The sequence below is a fragment of the Perna viridis genome, chromosome 2 (assembly GCF_037379345.1).
Source record: "Perna viridis isolate PV_CMFRI_1.1 ecotype Kerala chromosome 2, ASM3737934v1, whole genome shotgun sequence".
In the NCBI taxonomy this organism is placed as follows: Eukaryota; Metazoa; Mollusca; class Bivalvia; order Mytilida; family Mytilidae; genus Perna; species Perna viridis.
This window is the reverse complement of record NC_142446.1, coordinates 8,009,301-8,022,052: the sequence shown is the minus strand read 5'-3', so window position 1 is coordinate 8,022,052 and position 12,752 is coordinate 8,009,301. Positions and strand designations below refer to the sequence as shown.

The 12,752-nt window shown below is 33.4% G+C and overlaps 1 protein-coding gene across 1 annotated transcript in view; it reads right to left on the bottom strand.

Annotated features, from left to right (window-relative positions):
• LOC148623518 (RPA-related protein RADX-like) overlaps positions 1 to 12,752 on the bottom strand; it is a 37,642-nt gene that overhangs the window by 14,512 nt on the left and 10,378 nt on the right. Inside the window, exons 6-11 of the mRNA XM_088565377.1 lie at positions 10,712 to 10,791; positions 8,443 to 8,667; positions 7,670 to 7,749; positions 6,086 to 6,195; positions 3,980 to 4,108; positions 1,825 to 1,947 (exon numbers count right to left, since the gene is read on the bottom strand). Of these exons, the coding sequence (XP_088421503.1) occupies positions 1,825 to 1,947; positions 3,980 to 4,108; positions 6,086 to 6,195; positions 7,670 to 7,749; positions 8,443 to 8,667; positions 10,712 to 10,791 (747 nt within the window). The remainder of the gene's footprint in view (positions 1 to 1,824; positions 1,948 to 3,979; positions 4,109 to 6,085; positions 6,196 to 7,669; positions 7,750 to 8,442; positions 8,668 to 10,711; positions 10,792 to 12,752) is intronic.

Below are 12,752 nucleotides of genomic sequence, written 5' to 3'. Positions count from 1 at the left end.
ACTGCCTTTATTCCAAATATGTATAAACTGAATGTCAATCAATACTACTGATTTCTGAAGTATTAATTGTTTTCAATAGTTAAACAGTATCAAACTTCACTTACATTTACAAATTTTATTCCACTTCACCTTTTCCCATATTTTTAAACCTGTCCAAAAATTAATTTGCATTTACATTTACAGTTTTTGAATGTAAATACAAATTAACTATCAATAGAGTATTTATCCTGTAATTATATTGAAATAAAACCAATTGCAGTTTTAGAAAATAATTTCCTTGATAAGCATTAGATTTTCAAAAACTTTTTATCAATTTGAATTTTTCTACCAATTTTACTTGGTTAAAATCACTGCTGTTCACATCTTCCTGTTAATTAATTGTAAGATATTAATGATAGGATGGAGAATTGGACTGATAAGTGTGTTAAACGGAACATGCTTAGCACATTTAATGGTTCCTGACACATTACTGCAAGTTTGAAGAACTAAATTCCCTAAATGCAATTTATTACTAAATATCTTTCAAGGCTAAAAAAGGAGTCCCTCAAATTTTCAGTTGATTTGAAGACTATATCTTAATTTTTTTTGGAGAAATAATAGAATATTACTGAGCTAAATAATTGTCAAAACCTATTTACAAAATTAATTGATACTGCAGAATGAGTAAAATATGTTTAGAACAGAACTTTTTGACCATTGACCTAGGAAGTTGTACATACATTATGACACACCCTCTGGTGCTGGTTAATATATGTGTCAAGAATAAACTTTGAAATCATAATGGTTCTCACGATATGGAGCGGACACTAATTTGTTACGGATGGACAGACTGATCACTACAGTAAAAAATAAACTAGCCTACCTCTAATTTTTGAAAAATATTGGATGAGAATCTAGGAATTCATTGATGATGGCCATATGTATATACAGGTTTCATTAAATTCCATTCAGGGGTTTAAGAGCAGTTGTGGATGGACATCAGGACAATTGAACCATTGGATGAACAGCATGAACACTATATATATCCCACTTTTCAAAGCAGGGGGTATAATATGATCTCACTAGAAAAATTGTGAGCAAAGCTCACTAAATCTATAACACCCACTCCCCCAAAAAATGACCATACACACAGAAATCTCAATTGTAGGCTACAGAACTGAGAGAAAAAAACTGGGTAACTAAAAGTGTCATTGAAATTCTGATATTTTTTACTCTAGTTGGGTCATTGTCTCTTTGATATATTATCAAAATTTATCTTATCCCTATATCACCAAGCATCTAATCATTCCTTCTAATGGGTAATGAGAAATCTGTGGAAAATTTCCCAATACAGCCCATGTAAAAATTCTAAGTCGTTTGGAAAATAAGAAGTAGAAGACCTATAATGCTGGAAAGGTTAGACACAGTATAAGTCATCATGCATAAACCATATATCTAATCATTCATTCCAAGGGTATTGAGTAATCTGCAACAGAAAATATCCAAATACCACACATTTGTTACAGATGGAATGATGGATGGACCCCACACTTCTCAAACAGGAAAAATACAGAATTTTTTTACCTTCTAGTTCTCTCATGAACAAACATTAAAATACAATAAACCCATACTATTGTCTTTGAACAAAAATTTGAACAGCAAATCCAAATAATATACATGCACATGTAAATAAATAACTGAGTCAAAACTTCATAGCAACGATCAAATAATTCAATACAATAGCAACTGAGATTACAAGACAATTAACAGACTCAAACAGTATTGCCCACTTTTGTAAAAATATATACAATTTATGAATGAAAAGTTAAGTAGATTTCAAATTACCTTGAAATCTCCATTTTGTATGTCTTCTATGGACAATTGTGAAGGAGGATAGTTATAATAACCTCCCACAGTATATTTCACAGACTGGCTCAAGTGGTCCCATTCTCCAGATACAATATCAACCTAAAAAACCAAAATGCCTGGATCTGTAAGACATGTACCGGTAAATTCAATGTATGGTATTTTCAACAATATTATAGTATTATGCGTAAGGTTTTCTATATTGGTTAAATGATTGGTCCAAAGCTAACCATATTGGACTGAGGCATAGCCAAAGTCCAATATTGCTAGCCAAGGACCAATAACTCTGCCAATATGGAAAACCTTATGCAATTATACCTTTGATATTTTAACTACTCCAATACCTTATATTGGCCAAGGCCAATACAGATTTTAACCACGCCAATATGACGTATTGGATGGGTAAAAGCCGTATTGGACTGCTAAATCCTTTATTGACGCACTTTTGTATTCTGCATTGTATTGGCAGTTTTGATCATATTCAGGCTAATATTTGAATGTTAGTCAATAACAGTTTTTAAATTGCTTTCATCTATCTACCCAAGTAAGACTTATCATGTGATACAGCACACTATATAAACTATCATGTCGTCCTTACACTGGCCTCCAACTTCAGTGACACAGGTAATAAAACCTTTAGATTTGTTTGGTTTGACAGACAAAAATATAAAATGAAAAAACAAAAATTGTGAAGAAAGAGTAATCAAGGGAATCAAGGTTATAGCGGTAATCAAAAGAATGTAATCCAGGGACAAAGACCAGACATGGAAAACAGACATACACAACAAAGAACATAAAGTAACTAAAATCATACATACAAAGCAACAAAAGTAAATGAGCAACTCGGACTCCACTAAAAACTGGGATCATGGACCAGGTGCACCAGTAGGGTAAACGTCCTCTGCTTTTCTAGACACATAAGGATATCACTAGGACTCTTAGCATGTAAAACCTTTAGGTTATCTCACCTAACAAGCAACTTGCTTCAATTCAAGCACATTTACATATAATACCAAAACCTCCACATCAGGTCTTGTCAACAACAATTGAATTGTTAAGGAACTTTGCTCACAAGGCACATAAATAGAGGCGTGGATAGACAGACAAACATGGTACTATTATTACACCCCTAATATTTAATGGGAGAGGCAGCAAACAACTGGCCAAGACTATCAGACTTGTGGCTAAATTGGTAGACTGCCCTTAGAGAATTGGGTAGCCTTGGACAGGATGGTTACTACACTTTACAAGAATATGGTAGGCTTGGACAGGCTGAGGCCTGCATCCTTAAAAAATATGGTAGGCTGAGACAGGCTGTGTGCTGCATCCTTAAAGAATACGGAATTACCATGTTTTTCTGTTGGTCTTTCCATCTCTCTGTTTATGTGCACTTGTAGGGTGCAGCAAAAAGCCTGTCCCAGTCTACTCTTTTATCTGATGGTGCCAATAGCATGTCCCAGCTTACCTTATCTTCTCAGGGTGCAGCAAACAGCCTGTCATAGCCTTCTCTTTTCTCTAAGGATGTAGCAAATAGCATGTCCAGGCTTACCCTATCCCCTAAGGATACAGCAAACAGCATTTCCAAGCCAAACTTATTCTCTAAGAGTGTAACAAACAGCCTGTCCTAGCTCAGGTGTAACAGATAACTTGCCCAGCCAACCCTATTCTCTAGGCGTTTAATAACCAGCCTGTCCCAGACTACCTTTTTTCTAAGGGTGCAGCAGCAGCCTGTCACAGCCTCCCCTATTTTCTAAGTGTCCAGCACACAGCCTGTCAGAGTCTACCCTTTTCTCTAAGGGTGTAGCAGATTGCCTGTCCCAACCTACCCTAACCTCTCAGAGTGCAATAACAAGCCTGTCACAGGCTATCTATTCTCTCAGAGTGCAATAACAAGCCTGTCACAGGCTATCTATTCTCTAAGGGTGCAGCAAACAGCCTGACCCAACCTACCCTAACCTCTCAGAGTGCAATAACAAGCATGTCACAAGCTATCTATTCTCTATCCATTAAGGGAGTAGTCTGTCTGAGCCTACTTTTCCTTTGAACAGTAGAGCTGTGATTTATTATGTTTCAGCTCACAAAAATATGAAGTGAGATACATATGAATTCTGTAGAATAAATAATTACAACTTACTACACTAGAAGAGGTTGAGGTGAGATATAAATATCTGTCAGACCATGAAGTTTTACCAAAATCACTAACCACTCTCATGTGACGACATCTAATATAAGTACCAGGTAGAATTTCATCACAGACATTTATCTGTTGAGAAAAAAAAAACCACAAACTTCTGCAATATAATAGTCTTCACCAATATAATTGCAAGAAACCTACTTAGGTATATCAGCAGAGAAGTGGAACATCTTACAGATATGTGTGTTGCAAACTAAGATAAAATCAGTATGTACAATATCCAGATGAAATTTACTTCAGTTTAAATTACAGCTGTTGACAACATGTATACAATCAAAAGATATTGCTTCTGTAAGGAGGCAAGCATGAACATATTAAAACATGGGTGTTTGTTTATATAACTTAAGAAATTAAATTAAGAACACTAGAAGCTCAGAACCTAAATCATTCAACTGGCTGAAATGTAATCGAAAACATTACAATTACAACACATTTTCATTGTAATGATTACTATACTTTTAATCAGGTGTAATCATGATTACATATGATTATGCAGGATTTTTGAAGACCTTTCGGTTATGTTTTACTCAATGTTTTGGTTGTTCTTTCTAAGACATATTCAACATTATCATTCTTTTTTTTCTATTTTGCAATATAAAACCAAACTATGTCAGGATATCATTTGTATAATACAAAATGTACATCAAGGAAAACAAACTGTATCATGTAATCATGATTACTCACTTTTTGACAGCATCATGATTACAAGTGATCATAAAAAGCATGATTACAGATTCCAAATTGTTACTGTAACAAATGCAATTGACCACAGCTGATTACACTTACTGATTAGTTTACCCAAACCCTGCTGATACCAAATCCAAAGAAAAATAGAATGAGACTAAATGCTTATTTTATTGTGTTCCTGATCTACTGTATTATGATATAAATTACCACAAAATTAACTAAGAAATAATGTCTGTCTAAAGAAGGATTTGGATTTTAACATTAAGACCATATTTCCAATATTCATTTTTTTTTTTAAAGTTTTCAATGTGTTTGGTAAAAAAATGTTTTTGCAGGGCACAGCTTGATACTATCACAAAAGTCAAACCTGGAACAGTTCGGGCAAGTATGGACACACCATTCAAACTTGAAACAGCAATGAATTTAATTGGTGACATTTGACACAAGATGTGAATCATAGAGATCTATACAGTTGATTTCTTATACTTAGTTATTTTCCTAACACCAAAGGTCAAGGACAATAACCATGACAGTATGATACTATTATCAGAGATGGGGTACTTTAAATGGTAATCATTAACCAGCTGTAATCAATTATATTTTTTAAAATTATTATTGTTATAATTAACCACCCAAAAAATCTGATTACACATAATTTAATTTAATCAATTACTTTTCGAAATACCCTGTAACCCTGCTTACTTCATGATTAGTATGTGGACTGAGATAACCCCTATGCATCTCCCACTCATCAACTCCTTATAAGAGTTGTTGCTCTTGAATGGTTAAAAATGACCAGATGAGCAATTCCGGCTCCAGGAAGCCTCTTGTTTTAACCCCAACTCCTAACCAGTAAAGGTTCTAACCCCAAAAATCAACCAAAACCTATCTTTTATGGTATGTATATGTTATGTTTTCAAACCTTTACAGGTTTTGACAATATGAATAATTATATTCCTTCATGCACATCAACATATGATGTCTATCCTCCCTATAAATACCCATCAAAATCCCTTGATCGGCTTTGAAGAGCAGTGAGTACCAAGTCATACATAGCATGTTAAATCCCTTAAGTAGGACAGCTTCTTTTGCAGGCATTACACAATATGCACAATTTTATTCCTTCATGCATATCTACATGTAATACCCAACCTTCATATAAAATTTCAAAAAGTTCCCTTGAGCAGTTTAAGAGAACCGAGTTTTCAAGATATGTGGACAGACAAACAGATGAACAGAGAGGGTGATACCTGTAATATTTACTCCCCAAACTTGGTTTGCAGCTAAGGAAGTGAGGGAGTTATAATAATAGTCGATTTTCATCTGCACCTTTTTTTGTTTTATCATCAGCTTTAATACCTCAGATGGCCTGTACAAAAGTACTTTGAAAGGTTTCTGGCTCGTGTCATCTATCAATTCTACCCATCTACAAATCCAAAATCCACCTGAGTCAGTAGGGTCACCTTTTCCTACAATAAAAATTCAGATACAATTATATCGCTACTATTAGTAAATTGTATAATACAAAACATCATAAATGTATCAAAACTACAAAATGAATATGTTGTCAAACTTAAAACTAATGCAGTTGTCAAAACCTGAGCAGTAAAATGCAAATAAGGACACAATATTCAAGCTTGATACAACACTGAATATGGATTATGACAAAATGTTTGACACTGTATAACCTTTTGACCAGAATGGAAGTGGTCAAAGAACGTTAAAACGTGCATTAAGCATTACCATCATCTCATCAGCAAAATAAAATGCATCATGGGGCAGCATGATAAGAATCATATGACATCAGATGTCAATCCCTGAACAGTTGGGGCAAGTATGGACATACCATTCGAACTGATACAGCTTTGAATTTTTATTATGATTAGATATTGGACACAGGATAAAAAATAGACCAGGATCGCAGTGGTCATTTCTTGGCCTCTTATTCCAAAATGGTTCCAGTCAATCCCAAACTTCCTTTGGAGTATGGCACCTTGTAGTGCAATTTCAAAGCAATTCATTCCCTTTCACTTAAGTTATTTACAAGAAATCAGAAAAAAATACTTTTTTCTGGCCCCTTGTTCTTACTTGGCTCAGGGCTATTCCAGAAATAATGGTGAGGGAGGTCGGGAGGCACCTCTATAAAAATTTGATGGGTGGTTGTTATTTGAGATAGATAACATAACAATGAAAGACAACAATAAATTAAAATTGTATGCATGGAGGGTCAAATAAAAAATGTCCACCTGACCCATCCCACCCCCCCATTCATTACATTTATTTCTGGAATAACCCTCAAGTTACAAACCCTAAAATTAATCCCAGTCCTTCTTTTTGTGATGTGGCACCTTGTAACACAATTTCAAGGAGTTCCACTGGCTATTACTCAAGTTATTGTCTGGATATACAGAAAAATGCTTGTTTCAGGCCCATTTTAAGCCCCTAATTCCAAAAAAAGTTCGAGCCCTAACCCCCATAATTAATTCCAGCTTTTCTTTTGTGGTATGCCACCCAGTGAAATCCATTCACTAGTAGTCTAGTTATTGTCTAGACATATATTATTGTAAGGAAAATGCTTGTTTCTGGTACCCCTTTTTGGCTCTTAATTTCTAAAATGTTCAGGTGTTAACTCCCTAATTCAAAAACTTATCTTACCTTTTTTGGTATAGAATATTGTGGAACAATATCAAAGACATTTCTATGCTTTTACTGGAGTTATATACTTAAATTCAAAGAATTGCTTGTTTTTGGCCCTCAATTCTAAAACAGTTGGGGTCATAACCACCAAAGTAACAACAACCTTCCTTTTATTTTTTAAACCTTGTTATTAAAAATTATAATGTTCAACCAACTAATGTTCAAGTTATTGCACCAAATGTTTATGGACGACAACAACAATTTTTTTAAATGCTGTATAAAAAGTAAAACACAGTTTTGACTTACCTGTCATTTTCTCTCTAAAATATCTCCCAATATAAGTCACTAACCCTACAATGTCACACACATAACCATTTGGTAAGTTCCTACAATGTAGTTGAAAAGAATATGTTTAAAGTACATAAAAAAAGAAATGAAATTTCATATGAAGCCTTTTTGAACTAATATATTAGTATACTGTCTGAATGAAAGTAAAACTTGAAATAAAACTACAGAAGTCATGTGTGAATCTATACATTTTCAACAAAATGATAAAAAAAGGTAGGATACTATAGCAACAAAAGGATGAACAATATAGAACTACTAAACAAAGGAAATAATGAGTCTGTGACAACTACTAAATAAAGGAAATAATGAGTCTGTGACAGAATCACTTTTTCATACACACTCATAAATGTAAATGACAAGTAGTAACAGTACTAATGTTGTTCTTACCCAGAAATGCTGTAAATGTATCAATTTTCTTGTTTGCTTATTTTTGTGGATTCTGAAAAACAATTTAGTGTATCACAGATTGAATAAAATAATTTCACTGTTACCTATTTCCCACTTATTTGTCTATTGCAAAAATTACAGGTAGTTTACTGATGAAAATTAACACATTTACAGTAATGTTTCAACAGAAAAATCTATGATATATATCGAGAATAACAAAGGTGATTTAGGAACAAACTGTATTTACTTTGTTCCAAGGTTCTTTCTGGGTTGTTCTGACACACAAAAAAAACCTTTCTTACTTAATTATTAGTCACATCATTAATAACAAGGGATTTTCATACCATAAATTTGTTCTTGTTATGTAGTTGAAACCAATTACTGGTATATCAATACATGTTGGAAGGGAGATAACTTTGATATGCCCAACAGGATGGTGACTATTGAGGTTGATATCTATGTTATACATGGGTAAGCCTTCTGGGAGGATGGATGGATAACTTTCAATAGCATGGAAACTTTTTTTTACTGTAAATCTTTGAATCAGTAGAACATCACCTTCCTTCAATCTAAAAAAAAAAGTGAAGTTCTAAAACTTTAAAAAATAACAATATAAGTCAACGTAATAATAATCAGAACAGGGCATCTCTTACATAACAATGTTCTAGAGCATCACAAGAAAAAACACTACAGGATATTTCTTACATAACAATGTTCAAGAGCCTCGCATGAATAAACATGATGTTCTAGAGCCTCCCAAGAATATACACAATAAGGTATTTCTAACATAACAATTTTCTAGAGCATTACAAGAATAAATGCAATAAGGTATTTCTTACATGACAATGACCTTAAGCCTTGCAAGAATAAACGCAATGGGATACCTTTTACATAATAATGTTCTAGAGCCTCTAAAGAATAAACACAATGGGGAATCTCTTACATAACCATTTTCTAGAGCCTCACAAGAATAAATGCAATAGGGTATCTCTTACATGACAATGTCCTTAACCCTTGCAAGAATAAAGACAATGGGATATCTCTTACATAACAATGTTCTTGAGCTTTGCAAGAATAAAGACAATAGGGTATCTCTTACATAACAATGTTTTTATTCTTGTAAGGCTCTTAAAGATACATACTTTTTCCTTTTTTAACAAAGGAAATGTTAAGGGAACTTTAATTTCTAATACTTTCTCACACATTTTTAAAATCTACTACAATGTATAGTGTCCACACCCCAGAACCAATAACAAGTTTTGTTGAAATTTCACACTTTAAGCATAAAAGAACTGCTCTTCTAAAATATCATTTTCAAAAAGTGCTTTGTCTGACAAAGTCACTTAACTTTACCATATTTTATCCAAAACTGTTGAAGCAGTGAGTCTTTCAAAATCTGTATATATTTTTTTTCAAGGTCAGAGAGCATTCCTGTTATCCCTCCTGCATTACAGGGAAGATTCCCACTAAATCAATGAAAAATTTTGAATGTCCCACATTATTATGTAAGACCTGTGGGATGTTTTTGGTTAAGATTACTGCATTTTCTGTGAAAAATATTTCAGAGTTAAAGCTAAAAGGTGAACCAAGGTCTGATATAAAATATACTTTCTTCAAAAATCCAGGGGCGAAAATCCGTGGATGATTTGTGGGATTTTTCTGGTTAAGATTACTGCATTTCTGAGGAAAATACTAAATAATAGAGTTAAAGCTAAAAAGTGAACCAAGGCCTGATATATATATATAGTTTCATCAGAAATCCAGGGGTGGAAACCTGCAGGTATGCTGTGGTTGTTTCAGATTTTTTTTTTAAATGTACTAATCTAATGAACAACACCTTTTGAACTTGCATCTCTATCTTTATTTGACAGACCAGTTTCAGGGCACGATCATCAGGGTACACACTGAGAAAAACACTGTGCCTATGTACAGATTCTGGTACATACCATTGCATAGTTATTGTGACATCACTTTTGAGTTCCATAGTGATATTGAAAATGAAAGTACTTAGTGTTTATTAATAGAAATAACTGATGTAAACATGGAAGTGACTATAAATAAAACATGATTAATAAAATGATAAAAAATGTTATTTCTTTAAACAATGGCATGTGTGAAAATGTTGTTAGAATGATGAAATGCTGGTGGTCTTTGCAGGTCTCTTGACTAGAAGGTGATTGTTTATGTTTAACATGGTATAGTGACAGAGCTATCATTTCTCCAGATGAGTAACATGTTCTTTTCTTTTATTGCCATTGATGGTAAATGTTGTTTTCCAATGGACAGTCATGTGAGACCCTTTAACTTCAATTGGCTTCACTCCTGATTTGCGGAGGTACTCCCAATAGCATCAGGGGATCCCAGAATGTGGTTTGTCGCAGTATGGAAGTGAACCCCTGCATTCCTACCATAAAACTGCTGGTTAAAATTTGTCAAGGGGTTTTCATGTAGTTGATCAAATTGTGAAAAGTTAGTGGAAGGCAGAAGCTTACATGTATGTTCCCTCCAGATAAACTTATAAACTGAACAGCTGTAACATTGTACTGCTCACTAAAAAATATGACTGCTCTATAATACTAACTAAATCATACAGCCTTTATATCTATAAATCACCTATAATATAATTCTGTACAAAGAGAATTCCAAAGGACTACAGTGGCACAGCCTGACCTGTCACATACTGTAAAATGGGCCTGAAATATACACAATTCATTGTCAATGTATGACACTCAAGCACCAAGAATATTATCAATATGGTTTAATGTTGCAATAAATCAAGGAGGGACACTGCTTATTATACTGCACATTGTTTCTGTAACCACAGGGGTTTCACTTCATAAGTAAGATCCATAAAATCACAAAAAATTGTACTAAAATGATGTTTTAACAATTTGTTTATATTTTACTATCCATGGCCATACACTGAAAAAACAGTCAAACTTTGTACTAAATTGCTGTTTTACCCATTTTCCATAGCCATACACTAAATAGTCACATTTAAGTGCATGACAATGGACAGTAAATTGTAAAAAATCATTGAAACAGCATTTCAGTGCAATTTTTTGGCATTTTTGGCAATTTTAATTCAAGAACCTATGTCTGTAACTATCAAGATTTACAACCTTCTTTTAGCAGAGAAAAAAATAAAAGGCTTCGCTAAGTGCAGCATGATACAACCATGACATGTTGAACTCAGTTCATTTGGAGCAAAAAGGAAGGACTTACAGTTCATTATGTATGTTGTATACACAATATTGCTCAAAATTTGAAATTCAGTTAAAGAAGCTCTGCTTTAAAGGTGCTTATCAAACACCTTTGCCTTAACCCATTAAATCAAAAACCATAACAGATATCTGAAATCTGATTAGCAGTGACTTTCAGAAGGAATCTTATTGAAAACAATTTCGATATCAGACCAAAAATAAAACAAAATGCTCTAGAGGACCTGTATCTCTTACCTGGTCAAAAAAGTCTTTTAAGGTAGATCATACCTATTACATATGATTTCTATCAACAAGTAGTGTTTGAATGATGTAAAAATAATATGCTTAAATTACAAATATTATTCGTAAAAAAGCCTCTTTCAAAGGGAGATAATTGGCAGGAAAATTCTTTCAAAGGGGAAATAATAGGGGGAAAATGTTCTATAGAACTGTAATGGGAATTTTTGTTTTTTCAAATATTACAGAAAATTGTTGACCCAAATTTTCTTTTTGAAATATGAAAGAATGTCAGTTTAGTCTTCTTAAGATAAATTTATAAGGAATTCCATCTACCAGTTTTTCAGTAGCCTGGGAAATTTTGAAAATTCCCCACAGAATCCATATAAAATGTTTGAAAAAATTGCCTTTTTTAAAGCTCAATTACTTCGAGGTCAAGTTTGGTGACCTTTGGTTTTTTACATTAAGTAGCAGTCTTTCTAGAAATCAGATGATTCATGCATGTCAAAAACCCACTAAATTCAGTTTTCTTTCTTTTTCAGAAACAGTTACTGATCACATAATAATTAGTTTTTCATTTGGTTGTTGTGCTTTTGAAATAAACATTATATGGATTGTACATGAAACTGGCACTTTGCAAAATTTATTGTTCTTGATTTGGTTCCATTTGGTTGATTTTAGTGGGAGATGAAAGTATGATTTTCTCAAAAATGCAGATCTGAATACCGATAGGATTAGTTTTGCAAAAATATAGCATATGTAGACTTGTTCAGTGGGGTTTTCTACACCATGAATCACCTTACCATAGGCAGCGTCTGAATTTTATATGGATTAGTACTTAAACAAATTCTTAAGTATGTTCATTAAAGGTCATCTTTGAGAAAAACTAGGAAAATCTATCTGCTAGAGATGTCAGGTATGATCTACCTTAGAGATGTCAGGTATAAACTTTAAGCCTTCTGAAGTAATATCTTAAAACTGGAATCTTGACCCTACTATACTTAGTAACTATTGTCATAAGAATCATTTAATCCACAGAGAGCATTATAGTTTTTCATCCGGTTTTCAATTATAAATCAGTCATTTTTGGCTAGGGGAGCTAATAACACACAAAATATATAAACCAACTCCAGCAGTAGAGGAAGCATCTTTCTTTCAGCAAAGGTCCATCTCAACTTGCTGATCAATTTGGCCTCCTGCATGATTTTAACCCC